We start from the raw sequence: 20,858 nt of genomic DNA, 5'->3' as shown, positions 1-20,858 counted from the left end.
TCTCTGATTCAAATTCACTACTTCACAATTGTATATAAATTTATTTACTATTCTATCTATAAAAAGATAATTTTTTTAGAGAACATTTAATAACAACTTGATAAAAATGAAGAATTATGATTTTGTTGTTCAATAAATGTATTTTATTCAACATTTAAACATTTGGAGTACTATATTCATAAGTTTTAGTTTACCATGTAAAACATCGGTATTATTAGATTAGACATTATATTTTGAATTTAAATTTGATACTTCACAATTATGTGTATCAGTTTTTAATATTTATTATTTTATTTACAGAAAGAAAAAAAAAACAAAATTGTATTACTATTATGTGTTGTATTTAATAAATTTATATAATTACAATCTATTTAAATAATTTTGTTTTTATTTTTACTTTTATGCTTAAGTTTGAAAGATTTTGAATTCAATCCAAGTCACAATGTATTCCTAATCCATGTTTTTGTTGATTAATTTTTATAGTCAAAGAGTGAGTAATAAGTGGGTGTGTGAGTACAGATACTTTAACACCAAAGAGGAAATGTATAAGTATAAAATAAAATTTGTTACACAAAGGTATGAATTTTGGTACTAGTAAATCTACACAAATATTTAATTATATTTAGTAAGTGTTAAATCATCCTATTATTAAGAAGCAATTTCACAATTTAATGCATAAATAAAAATATAAAAGTATTTAATTATCTAAATATTTTAAATGGTGTTGTTTCATGACATGCAACACAACATAAACACCTCATAAATGAGAAAATTTAAACCCTCCACTCCATTCCACTTTTTATTCTAGATTTTTGTGACTGTACTGAGTTTGTTTGGAGTTAAGTTTTTATATTATCACATTCGCTATTTGGTGTTTTCTTTGAGAAGATTTTTGAGTCGCGATGGAGAGATGCAATTTCTCTTTTTTAGATTAAAAAATTAATGAATTTTAAGTTAAAGATGGATGAATGTAAAGTTGAAAAATGAATTTATCTTTTTTAAATTAAAAAATTAATGGATTCTAAGTTGAAGATGGAGAATGTAGAGTTGAAAATTCGAAAATGATAATAGTTATAAATTTAACTTTTCAAAAATTTGGTGTTGAGAAATCAAGCATTCGCGATGTTCAAATGTTCAAAGATTGGATTGAAGTAGTTTGAAAGGGAGGAAAATTGAAATTATTTAGAGTAAACAAGTGAAATTATAAAATTAAATTGATTGAGACTTCAAATTTGCTTAGATGCTAATGGACCAATCGATGAAGGTTGAACTAAAATAGATTATAGAAAGTTGAATATAAATTAAAATAATTAAAATTTTAATATGTTAATATTAATATATTTATTAAACGAATTACTTTGATTAAAAATAAAAATAAATTAGACTAAATCAAATGAATAACAAAATGATCATAATCCTCATCTATATACTAATGTTTAAAAGAAATACATTGACTAAAAACTAAAATAACAAAAATGAACTAAAATAAACCGATCATGTTTATTAAAAAAATTATATATTTGTAAATTTTGTATTAGTTTCTTACCCTGATCACGTGATTGCCCCAATGGAAGCCGGTGACAGTTACGGCGGAAGAGGAACTCAGCAACCGACAGAGGAAGTAAGTCTTCAACCAGAATGGAGACGCCGAACTGCCTCATCCGGAAGAGAACAGAACCTTACTCTCCAACCAGAATGGAGGCGAGGGAAACCAATCGCTTCTCCTTCTCCTTCCGGTGCTGGCGACGAAGCTCAAAAGAAGGAAAATGAACAAGAAAACGAAGTTCTCCTTCAACCAGAATGGAGAAGCTCAAAACCTAATGCAAGTAGTGTTTGGGAACCAGAATGGAGACGATCAAGGTCCACTGCTACTACTAGTACTACTTCTGCATTTCCATGGAATCAAAATTATTCCGTAAGAAAACCTGTTGGATCGAGTTCTGGTAGTGTTCAAAGAGATAGTAGAAACTTTGATCAATCTTGGCGAAATGCTCCACCAAAAGGTATATATATATATATTCAAGTATTCAACGTTCCAATTCCAATCAATAAATATTAGATAATTTAGTTTTTGTTTATTGATAATAATAATCGTGCTATAGGTAGGAAATATTCATCACTATTAAACGGTAATGTATTACTAATTACTACTAAGAAAACTGTGTTTTGCTCTATGAAGCACAAACACGGATACATTGACACGCAAAGGATACTAACAATCTATTTTGCTGAATTCTGTTTGCACACTAAAGGATACTAATTATTGGTGTCATAATAAGACTAGGAACAAGGATCAACATCTTCTATTAAGCAATGTTGGTTTACAAATTGTTGTTTTCACTTTGTTTTGTGATTTCAATAAATTTTTGAAAGTTGTAAACAAAATGAAAATAAGGTGTCGTTTTTGTAATTATTAAAGGAATCGAATTACTAGTTAATAGAGGATGAAAACAAAAAACAAGGAGTTTGCTGAAAAAGGAACTTACATATGGATTGGTTAATGATAAGGAACTTGGATTGGTTAACTTACAAGTCATTCTCTTCGTTGAAATTCTGCCCCATATTGACATTCTTTGTATGCACCTGTCTACATATGGATATATATAGATTGCTGAAAAGTCTTGTTTAATTATTATGCCAATTTTCTTTAACTGACGATTTTCCATTTTTCCTAGCAGGTTATGCAGTTCCCAAATTGGAAAGACTGCAAATATCGGACGATTTAGCTGCGTCATCTTCTGCACTTGAAAAAAAGGATAAAACTTCGCCTATTCTGAGACCTGACAATGGTGGCACATTAGCGGTTCTTACAAGCACACTCTGTGTCAATCATTTTCCTGTTAAGTTCAATCCAGAGAGTATAATATTTCATTATAATGCTTCTGTCAAACCCAAGTTTTCCTCAAAAGTTGGCCAGCCTCGAAAGTTAACTAATAATGATTTGTCCATGATTAGAGAAAAATTGTTTTCGGATGATCCTGAGAGGTTTCCCTTAGACATGACTGCACATGACGGTGCAAAAAATATCTTTAGTGCGGTGCAGTTACCAGAAGAGACGGTTACTGTGGAGATCTTTGAAGGAGAGGATGAAAAGATCACTTCATATAGTGTTACCATAACACTTCTTAATAAACTTAGACTTCGCAAGTTAATGGACTATCTTTGTGGACATTCACTCTCTCTTCCTAGGGATATTCTACAAGGAATGGATGTGGTGATAAAAGAGAATCCCGCTAGGCGCACAATTTCCGTAGGACGGCACTTCTATCCCACAAATCCTCCTTTGGTAATGAAGGAACTTCGCCCTGGAATAATCGCAGTCGGAGGGTTTCAGCATAGTTTAAAACCTACATCTCAGGGTCTGTCCTTATGTGTTGACTACTCGGTGGTGCCTTTCCGAAAGCAAATGTCAGTCTTGGATTTCTTACATGAGCGCATCGATAACTTTAACTTGGGTGAATTTGAAAAATTCAGGAAATATGTTGAGAAGGTGCTTATTGGATTGAAAGTTAGTGTGACGCACCGAAAATCTAAACAGAAATATATCATTGCAGGATTAACGCCTGCAGTTACAAGGTATGTCACTTTTCCCATTGACTGTACTACGGGCTGGAAACTCTCAAAGGATGTTAGTCTTCTTAGCTTTTTTAATGAAAAATATGACAAGGACATTGTATACAAAGATATTCCTTGTTTAGATTTAGGGAAAGGCAACAAGAAGAACTATGTACCCATGGAATTTTGTGTTATAGCTGAGGGCCAAAGATATCCAAAGGATCGTTTGGATGGTGTTTCTGCAAAGACATTGGAAGCAATGTCACTAGCTCACCCAAGTGAAAGGCAGGGTGCTATACAGAAGATGGTGCGATCGCGTGATGGACCTTGTGGGTAAGGGGAATGCTGGTTCAATTCTAAATGTTAATACTTTTGGTACTTTCATTACTTTCCTTGGTTGTTGTTTACAGATGCATCATGCATGAAATGACAATATTGCATCTATATCATTAGATACTTAATGAAATGAAAAATTGCATGTTACATACACCCTTCAATTTTCCACATGTGTGAAGAAGGCAGCAAATGACCCCATAACCTTCATATTAGGTGTCTTATGAACAAGTTCAGTCCGTGTGCTCTAGTATCAACACAAAGAGGAAGTTGATAAATTATTTGGATAATCTAAACAATGAGAACAATCAGAAGAAATTCAATGATAGGGAAGAAAAACTTAACTGCTAGCAGGAAAGAACAACAATTTACTCTTACAACAACCTCTGGACTTATTAAGTCTATGAAAACCAAGAGAGTCGACTTTCGTTGGAAGTCGAGAAGGGAATATAATATTTGATAGCATTCCTAGCACAATTGTCAAATTGACGACTATACACCTAGCTAAATATTATTAATCACACTGCAAGATTCCTAATGAAATTAGGAAAATATACTATTGGACTCCTAATGAGATATGACTTATGCATTGGAGTTTGATTTGTCATGATGACAGTTAAATTTTCAAGTCATGATTGATTAAACATGATGACTCCTTCAAGTAGCAAATGCTATAGCTTAGTATATAAGTGCAAACCTGTACATATTACTTTATAACGGGTGGATATTCAACTTAACAATTCTTCGGCTTTCTTATGTGAATGCTGGAAGTGATTGGTCATTTGGTTGGAAAATTTGTAGTTATAAGAATTGGTTTTTACATTTAATGTCTGTGAATATATTTGTGGTTATACTATATGTCCTTTATATCAGTTTTCTTATTTGTTGGAGACATATCTCACTTGAGATTTCTTCATTGGCAGCGGTGATCTTCTTAAGAATTTTGGAATGAGAGTCAACACTACCATGACAACCATTCTAGGACGTGTAATTGGCCCCCCGGAATTGAAGTTGGGTGATCCAAATGGCAAGATTGCCAAGATAACAGTGGATCTAGATAAATGTCATTGGAACCTTGCTGGAAGATCAATGGTGGAAGGTAAACCAGTTGAGTATTGGGGTATTATTGATTTCACCAGCATTGGGCCGTATAGTAAGAAATTAAGACGAAAGGAATTCGTTGAAAAACTTATTGGTAAATACAAAACGTTGGGTATTAATATGCAGGAGCCCATTTGGTATGAAGAATCTTCAATGAAGATACTTGCAAGTTACGACTTGCTATCTGAATTACTTGAAAAAATCAACATTTGTAAAAATAACCAAGGTCGTCTACAATTTCTTCTCTGTGTGATGGCTAATAAGAGTCCAGGTTACAAATACCTCAAGTGGATTTCTGAGACCAAAGTTGGTATAGTGACACAATGTTGTTTGTCTTATAGTGCTAATCAAGGGGATGACAAATTCTATACTTATTTGGCTCTCAAGATCAATGCCAAGCTTGGAGGCAGTAATGTAGAGCTCAATAATAGGCTCCCTTATTTCAAGGGTGACGAACATGTTATGTTTATAGGGGCTGATGTCAATCACCCTGGTTCTCGGGACAACAGGAGTCCATCAATTGTTGCTGTGGTTGCAACCGTTAATTGGCCCGCTGCAAATCGTTACGCAGCACGTGTTTGCCCACAATTCAATCGAAGTGAAAAAATATTAAAATTTGGGGAGGTTTGCGTTGAGCTTGTTGGTTGTTATGAGAGGATGAATGGAGTCAGGCCACAAAGAATTGTTGTTTTTCGTGATGGGGTGAGCGAGTATCAGTTTGACATGGTTCTTAATGAAGAGCTACTAGATTTGAAGAGAGTGTTCCAAAGATTAAATTACTTCCCAACAATTACTCTTATTGTAGCACAAAAAAGACATCAAACTCGATTTTTTCCAAATGGTTGGAAGGATGGATCTTCCAGTGGAAATATTTTACCAGGAACAGTTATTGACACAAAAGTTATACACCCCTTTGAATTTGACTTTTACCTTTGTAGTTACTATGGAAGTCTAGGTACAAGCAAGCCCACTCACTACCATGTTTTATGGGATGAGCACAAGTTTACATCTGATGAATTGCAGAAACTTATATATGAGATGTGCTTCACCTTTGCAAGGTGCACTAAACCTGTGTCTTTAGTCCCTCCTGTGTATTATGCTGACCTTGCTGCTTATAGAGGGAGATTATACCACGAAGCAAGGACTGGGATGCAATCTAAGAAGTCAAGAGCATATTCATCTTCTAAAGATTCATCACCGGTTCCATCAACAGCTTCGTTTGAACAGGGATTTTACAGGTTGCATGCTGACCTGGAAAACATAATGTTCTTCATCTAACGGATCTATCATCCACTCTTACGGAAGCTGGGAAAATCTTATGACCTCTCCTATCTACATATATACTGTGTCTTCTGCTTTTCTGCTTTTTTCTACTCAAAACAGTGAAGTAGTTTGTGTGTGAATATAATGGCTTATGAGTTTTGAAACAATCTTCTGTTTCCTATCATACCTTTCCATTTTAGAGGAACTTTATTCCCAGGAAAATTGGGGCTCCAATCAATTGGTAACTCTGGAGCTCAAAGCTAGATCTTCAAATAAGCTCATATTTTAGGTGCTCCTTTTCTCTTCCCGTCAGGGACGGACTGACATTGTCCCCAACATGGGACAGGGCCCCTCCAGCTTTTCTAATTTTTTTTCATTACATACTATATAATATAGTTATTATGACAAGTAATGAAAGCTATATAAGTGTTGAGATCATTTTGAGAGAAGCTAGAGCAAGGTGAAATGACATATATAAGTCTGTTTGGTTGATGGGAATGGAGAGTTTGGCAAATTTTTAAGTTTCTTTTTATGAATAATAAATAACCTTTTTAGTAGCATAAAAAATAATAGAAGTGGTTATGATTTATGAATAAAAAAACTAATTGATATGAAGAGTTTATCATATTTTTTGACTAATCGCTAAAAAGATTAGTGTAGATTCAATTATAGATGATTTTTTTGTGATATACATGAGAAACGGTATGTGTTTTGAAAGAATATTAATGTAGTTAGCTGATATAAATATAATATTTTCTTTCGATATATATATTTGTTGGATAAATCTTTTAAATATAGTTGGCCACCCCAGCAATCTAATCTTGGTTGCGCCCCTGCTTCGCGCACCTCCTATATCTTGAGGTATGTCCTGCCTTATTAGCATCATGTTTCATTCCTAACATGTTTGAAGAACATTACTTCCTAGTATCATGCTACTGAAAATTGGGAATCTGTTTTTTCTTTCTTGATATGATACTGTTATATGCTTGGAGGAACTCAATTTCCCTAGCTGTCTCCTATATTCAGTTGTTTGTTCAGTTTCTAATTTCTATGTGTTGTCTTAGTTTATTCTGATTTGGCAATCATGCTACTCTTTTAGATTTATTATTTTTTTACATGAACACTTTTCTTGACTTGTATGCCACAGTTATAGTATGTATTCCATACCTTGGATTGATTTGTTTGATTCCTCAACATCAGCATTTTTCAGGTTTTCTGGAATTTCAAGAATCACTTGACAGGATGTACCTTATACGAAAAATGCAATACTTTTTTTAACCCATAGAGAGTTTTTTTCTCGTTACAACGGCTACAGCATATTGAATTTCAAATCCTCTTGCATATTGCATAATTATCTCATGATTGATTATCTAATTGTGTTTCAATTGGTTGTGTTTTTAAGATGAGGCTCAATGCAGTACAGTCTGTGAGGATGAATGCAGTACTTCTATAATGCATCTAGTGGCAAGTCTGTTCTTTTTCAATTGGTTTTACTTGTCGTTGCTTCTTGTTAGCTGTTGTGTCTGCAACGCCTACTGGCTACTGCTCTTTGTTTGGAAGAATTAGGTTTTAGTTTATACAATTAACTCTTATTAGTACTAGACCACTAGTTGTGAAGGTGTGAAATGCATTTTAAGATATTATAACTGATTTGGTAGCTACTGTAACAAAAGTCTGTATTTACTATTTAGTCTCTATAATCCTCAACCAACACCTTTTGATCTTAAACTAATGCAAGACCAATGTGGTGTCACGTGTATCATTCAAACTCGGCAACAGGATAAGAACCCCACAATCCACGCAGATAAACCTCTTACAAACAGGACATCGATACAAGAATTGTCTGACTTACCAGATGAACTGTCATTTGCCGATAAACACGCAGGAATCGAGGACAACCGAGACTCAACGTTATTTGCTTCTGAAAGGGCTTTCTCCAGAGATTCAAAGGAGGTAAGCGGAAGCAAATAGTTGCACTCAGGTGCAGAGATACAATATCTGCATCCTGGTTGACGACATCATATAGGGACTTGACAACATTGTACTTTACTGTCAGCATAGGACCTCAAGCAATATGAATAGAACATGTGTGAACATTTTAAGGTAATCATCATTGACAATGGCTTGTTGTCTCAACAAATAGAACATTTCTTGAGTAACCTTTCACCATTTAGTGGAAAAGTGACAAGTCCCATAGCTACTTTAGCCAACTGCAGTGGCTGCTGATCAATGCTTGGTAAAAGCTTCAGATCAAAAGTTTCAAACTAATAGCTGTAAATTCATATCCAACTTTAAAAATAATAGCCATAAATTCAAGATCAAGGTGGTGTCACGTACATCTAACCTCCTTTTCAGGTTTAATGTCCAATTCTTTGAGCTCCATATCCAACTTTTCTTGAACATAAGAGTGTTCTAACTCCTTATCATGAAATTCCATCGGTTTCACGTTCTATAATACTTTTTAACTATTTATTATCTCTGTTTATTTATTTTATGTGTTGTTAACCATAATAGCATCGAACTCTAAATTTGACATAGTTGAATAGCCGCTATTGTAAAGATAAAAAACAAACATACAAACTAAACATAAATTCCAACAACATACATCAATACTCAAAAAAAGAAGCAAACAAATACAAAATTAAATGGAGCACTTATACTTATTTGACATTAATATTAGAAATCAAAATCCAATTTAACTAAACTACTAATTAAAGTTCTAAAAGTATACTCAAAATGACATTCCATCAAAATGAAGTTCCAAAAGAAATCAAAACTTGGCCCATTATAGGTGCATTGAGGGCTAAGGACATGTCCTCATGCATGCATTAGTAGATGGAGTTGACATTCCCTTCTTTTATATAATTGCAAAAATATCAGTGTCTACTTTTATTCATATTGAAAGTCTTTGATATAGATTATTTCGTCCTATATATTGCCTCATATATGTAACCAATATATTTTGGTTTTTTCTCATTATTAAAAAGTCTCAAAACTTACACAAACAATCATATTGCCCTGAGATGGAATAGAACATTATTCCGAAATTATGCCATGAAAATAATTCTATACGCCCATTTTCGCTTAGCCTCTTTAGTTGCCTTTGTGCTCAATCACTTATGATACAAATATATTCTCAAGTTTTTTTTGTGCAACATTTGGAGAGTGATGAATATTGTAGCGAACCTAGTTACTCCACTTCTAACCAATGCTATTTTTTTGGTGAACTTACTCATTATGCTAAGGGCGTGAATGGTTGTTTGCATATGAGCCCAACAAGAAATTTGTCTTTCTATGGTTCTCTTAATATTAGACAACTTTTAAATGGCATTCAACACTAAATCTTCACAATGAGTAACATATGAGGTCTAAAAGAAATTAGAATACTTGTCATCTAAATATTTTCTTAAGAATAAAATAAATGAATTAGATGATTAATCTTTAACTTCTTGGTTTCAAATGAACTCTATAATTTTTAACAACTTCAATCATCAACTTAAAAATCTTATACTTGACAATATTAAAAAGATGTCCTTTCAATAAAAGAATATTTTATAGAAATGACATTGACTTGTTCAATCACTTCTAATTAAATCTCTTGTATCTTTCATACAAAAATATTTTATAGATTTTTGTCGTCTAGTCATTGCCAATGTTGTTTTTGAGATACCTCTAAATTTTTAACCGTATGTAAACACATTCATAGATAGATGTAGTTTTGAAACAAGGACTTTACCACAAAAGGAAATAACTGCTTGACTATTAAAAATAATTCAAAAAAATTTAGAGACTGCAACATTAAGAATTTTTTTATGAAGACCAAAAATAAAATTTTAAATTTTAGACATTATGAAAACGTATTTATTTAATCTTAAATTATTTTTCACAAAATATAATACTGTTTTTGTTCTAAAATAATTGATTCATTTATAAAAAAAAATTATATATCTCAAAATAATTGACTATTTAAATATACAATGCATCTTTTTAATCATTTTTAATATTAATATTCAATTAATTTGGAATGAAGAGAATAATAAATAAATAAATAGAATAATAGTACCAAATTCCAACCACTTTACAGATAAGAAGAATGGCAACTTCACTTCTCTTGTTGATACCCTTTGCCCCTCTCTTTCTCTCTCTCTTTCGAAGTCAATGATCTATGAGGGTCAAATATTGATTTGTTTTCCAACGCCAAAATATTTCGATTTTGATTTTTGGGTCTTATAGTATCACACCTCTTTTACTCTTGGGGTGAAAGAGGAATGAGATTTCTAAATAGCATTCTAGAATTATCGATTTCTATTTTTAGACTTTGATTCATCAATAGGGCCCAAAATGCCCATTTTTGCTATCAAAGTTTTGTAATTTTAGAATAAAAATATGATTTTTTAGATCGATTCGTTGATGGGTTATTCTGAGATATTGTTGTAATGATTAGTTCATATTCTATATCTGAAAATCTCTGGTAATTAAAAAATGGAGGATCAAGATGTTTTAGGTTATAGAACATTTGTTGATGTTGAAAGAGAGGAGGAAGAAGAAGAAGATGAGTTTTGTAGTTGTTGTGAAGATGAAAAAGAAGATGAAGAAAGAGAAGAAGAAGAATGGAAAGAAATTGAAGAAACGGTGGTGGAAGGGTTGAAGGAAGAACTTGATGAATTTTCAGTGAAAATGTTCTTTAAGGGTTTGTCAATAACTGGTGTGGAAAATTCAACATCAGGGTTTTCTGGAATTGGAGTGTTCATGGAAAGATCATCAAGTTTTCCACCTATAAGGGTGCAAAAAAGGCTTGATTTTTATGCTGAGGAGCCTATGGTTGATTACTTGGCACTCATGGATGGTTTGTTAGAAGCTATGCAGAATAAGATCCGTAGGGTTTATGCTTTCACTGATTCTGAGTTGTTGTATAAGGTTTGTGATTCAGTGATTGATCCTAACAGTTCTTTGTTTTGTGACCTCTACAAACCCTAGGATGCAAAAATTGAAAACCACTTGTGCTGATATTTCTATTTCTATTATAATGTTTTCATTTTCACTGATTCTAGTATGTATATATATCATTTACTTCTCATTTTCTTGATTTGAATATTCCTTATTTTTTGGACCCCTTGTTTAGTTTTTTTAAGTTTGCATATGATATTTTTAGAGGTTTGTGTTCTTGAAGCCTGCTATGACTCAATTTGAACATCACATGATTCACATTATTTTTTTTCTAGGAAAGCTGAAAGGGTTTTCCTGACACTGCTGTTTATGATGCATGTATAGTAGTGTTGTTAAATAGTGGCTATAGGCGCTACATCATAGCAAAATTTGAACAACTTGCTATTGTTCCGTGATATGTTATTTAGTGCACAATGGTGTCAAATAGCATGCTGTAGCTGTATAGTGTTGTTGAGTAGTGGAATTTGAACAAACTGCTATTTTTTGCGATCCGCTATTGACAACACTGATGTATATGCCTTTTTTCTTGACAATGATGTGAATGATTTGCGCACTAAGATTGATACCACTTGAATATGGTGGATAGCCTGCAAAGTTTTTCTTCAAAAAATAGTAAATACATTAATTGACATTGCTTCATGTGCCAATAAGTCACTAACCTCTACAAACTCTTAAAACTGTGTATGTGTGTGTTTTTAGAAGGTCACTTGTCTTTAAGTATGTTTTTTTTTAATATGGATATTTTGACAGATCACATTTGATGAAAATTTGGACATGCCACTTTTAATGGCACTGAGAGAAAGGATTCTGGAACATGCCAATAATTTTGAAACTTTTGATCTGAAGCTTGTACCTAGCATTGATCTTGAGCAGCCAATGCAGTTGGCCAAAGTAGCGATGGGACTCGTCACTTTTCCAGTAAATGGTGAAAGGTTGCTTGAGAATTGTTCTATTTGTTGTGATGACAAGCCGGTGCCGATGATGATCACTTTGAAATGTTCACACACATTTTGTTCACATTGCTTAAGGTCCTATGCCGATAGTAAAGTACAATGTTGTCAAGTCCCTACAAGATGTCCTCAACCAGGATGCAGATACTGTATCTCTGCACCTGAGTGCAAGTCTTTTCTTCCGTTCGCCTCCTTTGAATCTCTGGAAAAGACCCTTACGGAAGCCAATATTGTCGAGTCGGATAGGATTTATTGCCCGTTTCCAAATTGCTCTGTTGTCCTTGATCCCTGTGAATGTTTATTGGCAAATGACGGTTCATCTAGTCAGTCAGACAATTCTTGTATCGAGTGTCCTGTTTGTAAGAGGTTTATTTGTGTGGATTGTGGGGTTCCTTGGCATTCTTCCGTGACCTGTGAAGAATACCAGAGTTTGCCAGAGGAGGAGAGAGATGCTTCCGACATTACATTGCATCGTCTTGCTCAGGATAAAAGGTGGAAACGATGTCAGCAGTGTCGAAGAATGATTGAGCTTACTCAAGGTTGTTACCACATGACATGCTGGTAAGATACTACTTCTCTTTATATGAAAAAATTCATATTAATATATTTAAATGGGAATGACTTCTTATAAGAGAATTTAAATTGGAATTTCATTATGTGTGTATATATTTATATACTTATATTAAATCATTATGTATATATTTTGATTGGAATGACTGCTTATAAGAATTTACAAAAATAGAAGTAACAAATCTGCCAACTTAAACCAATTTTGCATGCAAGTTTTGTTTTCTTCTTTGTTTGTTTGTGGTGTCTCATTTCCTTATGATTATATCTTTAGAACTTGCATACTCTAAAAAATGAAAATGAAAAACTGTCTATAGAGTGTAGACCTTAGTTAAATTTCTGATAGATACCAGATACATTGAAGTGGAAATAAAATACTGTATTTATTGATGGAAGAAAGGCCCTGTATCGACGTGATAATAGCTCTGGGTACTGAAAATACAAAGAAGTAAATGTAGAAAAATAGAAAAGTATCAAAAAGTGTCTAAAGATTTGATTGTCCAATTCTCTCCCAAGTCCTAACCAATTTTCATCCCCCCTTTCCCCCTCTTCTCACCCTATACATATGCCCGTGTTGCCAAATAGCAGCTATATCGGTGTTATAGTGTAGTGGAATTTTAACAAACCACAATTGTTCTGCTATATGCGACTTTGTACAAAGTGTTGTCAAATAGTGGCTATAGCAGTACAACACTATTGCGTAGTAGAATTTGAACAAACCACCATTTTCCGTGATCTGCAATTGACAGCACTGACATATACTCACCCTTCCAAAAATGCATCCCAAGCACCTCCCCACTACTCTTGCCATATAGGGAATTAACTATTTCTTTCTCTCTCTCCCTAAATCTCATCAGGTTCATCACACTTCATACTTTGATTAGGGGCGACGTCCTTCTTGGGCCTCACCTCATAAACCTTGGTTATTTTGGGCCTTAGGTTTGCATCAATTTCTGATTGAGATTTACAAAGCTTGAAATTTGTATGTTGTTGCCTTAATTGACTTACATTTTTCTAGATGATAATATTTAGACTTGGACTAAGGAAATGTTTCTTCATTTTTTGAAGCAACTGTTTCTTCTTTCTGTCAAACTTGCATTGAAAAGAAAAAATCCTTCAGTTTGGTTTGATAGAAATATATACAAGAATGAATGGTTTTAAAGGCTTTGACAGTAGCAAAGCTGAGTTCTGCAAAAAGTTTTAGTATGAATTATGAATAATAGTGTTAGAAACTGTTTTAATGAAGTACTAACATTCATTAGTAACGAGGCATGAACAAGAACAAAGCACAGAAAACCTAGTATTCATGCTTGTTATGCACTTAATTTCTCTAACTTCCCCTCCCTCCTACTTATAACAGAAACTCCCTGAATTTCAGGTAGAATACAAACCGAATTTTATTCCCTCCCTTTCTACATTCTTCTAGAAGCTGGGCCTAAATATATTTGCCAAATCTGGATCAAAGGCCCAGGTGTTCTGTCAATTACTTAGTTCCAAGGTTTAAAGTATGTTGTATGTTTGATAATGATATGATAGATTGTAGACAAGTTTAGAAGTCTATGTCAAATTTCGTTGGTATAACATAAGCAATTACATTTTGTTATTGGGCCGTTTTGGATTTCAATCGGTTTATTTTAACTTATTTATTGGCATAAGGACTTGTGAGACTGTTAAAAATAGTATAGGAAAACAATTTATGAAATGTCCATAAGCTTTTCATGATAACTTATAAAAACAACTTCTATATGAAAGCAGTTTGACTTTATTTTATTTTTGCTATAGAAATAACTTATATATAAACACTTACTCCCTCCATCCCTAATTATAAGCACATATTGGGAAAAAAATTGTCCCTAAATACAAGTTCTTTAAATTACTAGATACATTTATTATTTTTTCCAAGCATAACCTTTAATTATACTACAAATTTGTCTTGGAGTTTAAAAAGTCAATATTGAATACATCTATACATAAAGGATAATTAAGTCATATTTCTATACAAAATGGACACATTAACTACACTACCAACCTTTTTTTATAAGAGTGAAATATTACAATAGGTGCTTATATTTAGGGGTTGAGGGAGTATATGATAAGTGCTTAATTAATTTATGTCAGATTATAAAATAATATCTCGATATAATCTTATAATATCTTAAGTTATATCTTAGGATGAATTTATATTCATAGGGTATCTCTTATTATTATTTTGATTTCTTGATTTTCTATTTATTTTGGATTGAGTCTATCTATTTCTATAAATGGTGATTAGTATTGAATCTTTTGTATCAAGTTAGCATAAAACTATTATTTATAATATTCAAGTTCTTATTATTTTATCTCCTCCTTTAATCTAAAATCCCACAACTTGAACGATTTGTTTATCCAAATAGGACCTATAACCACTTATAAGATAAACGCATATGCTGTAGGCATCTAATTAAATTGTTTATCAAAACATGATCATAATAAGTTTGATTTCATGTGTCTAAATTTCAGGTGTGGTCACGAGTTCTGCTATTCTTGTGGTGCGGAATATCGGGAAGGCCAACAAACATGCCAATGTGCATATTGGGATGAAGACAGCTTGACACATTCGCTTCAAGAATCAGAACAATGGGCATGGGAGACTTCCTTGATCATGGACGCGTACTCAGATCAAGAACGATCACAACTCGCACTTATACAACGGTTCCTTGATGGCGGTTTTAGTCTTAGTGACCACAATCCCTACCAATCTCCTCCCCCTCACTGTACAGAATCCTTTGTAGACCCTTTGAAGGATCTTCATCAACTTCCATGGCTAGAGAGATTCGTGTCTGTGATAAGTGACAACTACTATGAAGATTACATGCAATGAAACTATGCTAAATCTTATGCTATCTATTGCACTTCTGGATTGTTCAGTGAGTTTCGCAGAATCACATTATGCCACCGTATGTTGTTGGCAAAAACTATACTTTGAAGCTTCGACAAAATCACGATGCCAGTGTGTGATTTTACTAAACTCATTGTCAATCTAAACATGCAGATGCAGATAGTTAGTTCATCAACTTCATACAATCACATGGATAAAGAGTTTCTCACTCTGCTCATTTTTCTCATTAGGTGTAATAACAATGTCATGTGACTTCTTTTATGTTCTTCACTTTGATATCTTTGACCTAAGGTTCATGGATATTTTATTAGGGTGAACAATTTGTTCATGATCACTTTCTTATTAAAAGAATGAAAAATGAACATTGGAAGAAGAGAAACCAAAATTTGTCTGTGGTTTGGGAAGAATATAACGTTAGTCAATTGAAAGAAATTTAGGATTTTATTTTTCATATTCTAAATTTCTAATAATGCCTCTAAATGTAAGTTTACTTACTATTGAAAATGATTTTAACCCAACGGGTTGGTTTACTTAAGCATGTTAGGTAAGCAAACGAGAAAAATATTTCATCTAAAAAGATAATTTTATTTAACAAATATGATAATAATGTAATAGAATTTAGTTAAATTTATATACCACTACTATATTTACTAGACAATCATTATGTAATTTAACTTTTTCTTTATTCTTTAAGAAATTATATTATGATGGTACCTATTAATTAAGAACGTCAAATACGACTGCGTGTTCTTAACAATTTTGAGGACCATTCTATTTAGGTGAAATGTTTGACTATAAAAATAAAAAGTAAAAAAAGTGAGGACCATTGCACCATGATTCAATTTCCTTGGTCCCAATTCCACAATGATTAACTAGGTCCACTGGTGAACGTTAACATGGTGACAAACTCCAATATCTATCTATTTTCTAGTGGAATAAGAAGAATTAAAAAAAAAAAAAAGGAAAATAAAAGGCACAGTAAAATAAGTGAACTTGATTTGAGCAATTTGTTTAGTGTTTTTTATTTTACTTTTTATGACCAACAAAATGTTACAATAATGTATTAATAGTATGTTGAAGTTGTGTCGGTGTAATAGTGAATGAGTGAAATGGGTCTGAAAATAGAGAAAGAGAATGGAAACTTGTCACATTTCCATTATCCTTGCTTTTAATCATACGTTGAAATTGAACGTGTTGATTGTATGTTGAGGTCAATCACTTTGTTTTTTTCTCCCTCTTTTCCAATTAATTTGAAGGGTAAATTAAATGAGTGTGGGGTCAAATGTTTTTTTCTCCATGAAATTCACATACTAGTATTTTGGACATTAATCCTCATAAGTTAAATTGAGTGGATAGTGATGGAAAAGGAAAGGAGAGAAAGATGGAGGGTGGTGATGAGTGGGGACAAAGTTGCAGTGTTTTTGGATTTGGGAATTTGGGATGAGAGACTTTATGTTTATGTTTTTGATATGAATGAATCAAACAGAAAAACCAACCCCACTTACTGCCGAGGCGACACTTTCAAAACAATAATAATAATAACTCATACATAGTCCTATGCTTCGCTACTATATTAATATTATTGTCGTCATCACAATTTTAGGTCTCATCGATAATGTCTACAATAAAATATGTTTAATGGATCGTTGAAAAATTATATTAAAATATATGGATTGTCGAAATATAATCATATAAAATTATTAGTGTAATTTATTTAATAAAAAATTTAGAGATGTAGAGTTGGGGAGAATGTTATTTATTAAGCACTACGATTAAAATATTATACAATAAATCATGTGTATATGCGACATCTATTTAAACACTCCATTTGAATATATTTATTGTAGATGTTTTTAAAAGCTTTAAAAATATTGATTAAAAAAATTGTACACATAAAAACAAATATATAAATAATAAATTTCATTGTAATTTTAATTTTATTAGTTTAATTATTTTAAAAATTTAATTTATTTTTTAACTAAAAGATAACTATATGATATATGAAACGATAGATGTAAAATAATCAAATCAATACAACAATAATAACATCCTTTAAAATATATTTTTTATTTTTTATTTTATTTTTATTTTTATAATTTAATTAATATAAATAATTAATATATTTAAATGTTTCTGTATAATGGGTACATTTGAGACAATTACAGTAACTTAACTTTCATAACCCTGACACAAATCTATGAACGTGTACCTTATCTTCAAACTCATTTGTTTTTTTTTTTTTTATCTTTTAAAATTTCACAATTATTCCAACTTCCAATACCGCGTGGTCCTCTTATCATACTCAGATGTTGCAATTTCACGTTCTCTTCTGACTAACTCACTATTCTCATTTATCCATCACACTCTTCTCCATAACTTCTCTTGCTTTCTTCTCATTTTCACACTCTTTTTTTATTACTCCAAAATTTAATTTTTCAACAAGAAATTCAAAAAGTTGAATAGGCCTCGTGTGGCTACAAATTAAACGGACTCCATCATGCAATAGTGGGTCCACCTCAACCCAAATACTATTCTACTTCTTATCTCATTTCATTTCTACAATCATCGGTAACAGACAATAAAGAATGGAATTAATTTTCATCTACTTGTCGAAGTAAAAGATTCTGAATTTATTAAGATATAAAGTCAATTACATGTATATAATTTTAAAAGTTATTGATCATATTAATTAGTCACTATACAAGTCAACTCAAGTAGAATAGATAATATCCGTAAAATATAATTCAATCGTAAAATATAGATATCATTAAATTAAAAATTATATTTAAATTTAAATATGGAATATCGTATATGCTTAATTTGTATAGTTAATTATTATATTTAATTTATATAATTAATTAATTAATTAATACTTTCTCTATTCATCATATTTAGTATTTAAACATTTTATTTTTGTTCTAAAACTTTTGTTGTTTTAAAAAATTAAAAAACAATTAATGATATTTTTTTATATTTTAAAATAAAAATATGCATTAAATAAATTTTATTTTTATATAATGATTGAAGGATAAAAAAATTAAATTTATTATTTTTTAATATGTGTATTAAATATTAAAAGAACTAAAAATTCATAGACAAATTAAGTATGTTTAGTATAAGTAGTTATAATAAACTAAGTAATTAAATTTAAGTGGCTAATAAATATCAATTAATAATAAATTATTTTGGAGAATTTGAATTCGATTCTTTGTTAAAATAATTTTTGGTCAGGACTATAAATTAAATTCATAAAAAATTGACTTGTCAATGACATTATATATAAAGATTATTTTGAGTAAAAAAAATATTGAAGAATCACAAATCTAATTTTATTGGAAACTGTAGTAACATCTATTTGAATAGAGCTGAGTTAGAATCTAAGACTTTTTGTTTCTATTTATTTAAAGTGTGTAAATTTAGTCACTAAATATTCTTAAAAAAAATTGAAATTTAATCCATAACAATATGTATGGATAATTAGGTGTATTTGATTAATTTCTTTTATAAATCTGAATACCTTATAATAGTTACATTTACCTACTTTAATAATAAGAAAATATTTACTATATAATTTATTTAAGTTCAACGTATACATACTCTTACTTGCGTAAATGTTTTGAATAACATGGAAATTTCATATGTTTTTTTATGCCGGTTTACGGAAATAACTAAATTGTAGAATTAGATTCTTTAAAGACACTAAAGTGTAAAGTGAAAAAATTAAGAATTATTATTTAAATAAATTTATAATTGATTATAATATATCTAAAATATATATTTTTTATTTTTTATTAATTAGTTGAGATTATCTATTTTATCTTTTAAAATGAAAAATTCATTTTAGAGAAGCTGAATTCTTAAATTATAGATAGCATATATAAAGTTTATCATTATTTTCTTTAATTGTCGAGACAACTTGTACACAAATTTTTTATGATGAGTAATATTAAAAAGGATAAAATTTATGTACAACTCTTTGGAATTATTTTTCATAAATAGGTATATTAAGAAAATTGTGATGATTTCTTTGGATGGTCCTTATAACCTTATTAAGGGTGTTTGTGGTTAAGGCCAATCCAACGCATTTATAAGCCTAAAACAAATTTCTTAATAAGACCTTCTTAAACATAGTATTTTTTATATAATAATTTTAGAATTTAATTTATATTGACTATTACTATAAACAGTTTTAACATCGTCAAACAATCATAATTGTTACATCATAAGTAATATTCGACTTTTACCATAACTATCTCTAAAGTATATAATGTTTATGAATAGTTCTGATATGCTCACAATATATAATATTTTACATTGACAAGGAATGATGTTGACAATGTAGAAAATTACAAAGAAGATAAATAACAAAACAAAACAAAAAAAAACATTTAGGGTTCCATTACAATACTAAATCTTATGAATTCAGAAGTTACAAATACATAATAAAATATAGGCTAAATACCACTTGTGATCTCTTAACTTAATTTCAGTTAACGTTTTAGTCATTTATTTTAATGTTAAGTGACAATTTGATCTTTTATGTTTTAAAACTTCGACAATGTTATCCTTTTTTTTTTACAAAAATTCATCAAAATTTTCAAACAAAATCCATAAAATTTATTATATTTTGTAATATAAAACAAATTTAATCAAATTCGTAACTCAAATCTTCAAATAAACTCATATTTGTCATTTTTTATTTGATGTTGTTGGAGATGAAAGTATTCTATTTAAATATTTAAGTTGTGAATTTGGTGAAATTACATTATATTGAGGATGATAATTAGTTTTATGAGTTTTGTTTGAAATTTTTTATGAGTTTTTGCAAAAAATAAAGATAATATTGTTGACATTTTAAAACATAAAATATCAAATTGTGACTTAAAATTAAAATAAATGACTAAATCGGAAAAAAATAAATAAATGACTAAAACGTTAACTGAAATTAAGTTAAGAGAACACGAGTAGTATTTAGCCTAAAATATATAAAGACTAGACTATCCTTAACGTAAAAAAAATATAAAACCCCCAACAACATATTATCTAACACATGATAATTAAGACATAATAAAATTTATAATTTTTCTACCGTATAACTAAACAAACCAGAAACACAAAGACTGAACTACTCAAACAATAAACAAAATAATTAACCACAAGCTTTGCATATGTGCACCAATGGTTGATAGCACCATTGATTTATATTCATAACAAAACTCTTTTACATGCAAATTGATTCACTCCCATGCTACAATTTTAACTTG

The 20,858-nt window shown here is 30.8% G+C and overlaps 2 protein-coding genes across 3 annotated transcripts; both read left to right on the top strand.

Moving 5' to 3' along the window:
* The first annotated feature begins 1,528 nt into the window (after window positions 1-1,528).
* LOC101515466 (protein argonaute 2-like) lies at window positions 1,529-8,668 on the top strand. 2 transcript variants are annotated; one of them, XM_012713992.3, is made up of 3 exons: window positions 1,529-2,003; window positions 2,676-3,888; window positions 4,812-8,668. In XM_012713992.3, the coding sequence occupies exons 1-3, from the start codon at window positions 1,568-1,570 to the stop codon at window positions 6,265-6,267; spliced, it is 3,105 nt and encodes a 1,034-aa protein (XP_012569446.1). In that variant the 5' UTR covers window positions 1,529-1,567; the 3' UTR covers window positions 6,268-8,668. The 2 variants fall into 2 exon arrangements, with proteins under 2 accessions (XP_012569446.1, XP_004486430.1); XM_004486373.4 differs by having other exon boundaries at window positions 1,530-2,003; window positions 2,679-3,888.
* Window positions 8,669-10,330: 1,662 nt separating this feature from the next.
* LOC101515147 (E3 ubiquitin-protein ligase RSL1-like) lies at window positions 10,331-16,045 on the top strand. The gene is made up of 3 exons (XM_004486371.4): window positions 10,331-11,169; window positions 11,950-12,710; window positions 15,216-16,045. Exons 1-3 carry the CDS (start codon window positions 10,735-10,737, stop codon window positions 15,574-15,576), a joined length of 1,557 nt encoding a protein of 518 aa, XP_004486428.1. The 5' UTR covers window positions 10,331-10,734; the 3' UTR covers window positions 15,577-16,045.
* The last annotated feature ends 4,813 nt before the right edge of the window (window positions 16,046-20,858 follow it).

This window comes from Cicer arietinum, chromosome 1 (assembly GCF_000331145.2).
Source record: "Cicer arietinum cultivar CDC Frontier isolate Library 1 chromosome 1, Cicar.CDCFrontier_v2.0, whole genome shotgun sequence".
Taxonomy (NCBI): domain Eukaryota; kingdom Viridiplantae; phylum Streptophyta; class Magnoliopsida; order Fabales; family Fabaceae; genus Cicer; species Cicer arietinum.
This window is presented reverse-complemented; position numbering and strand designations above follow the sequence as displayed.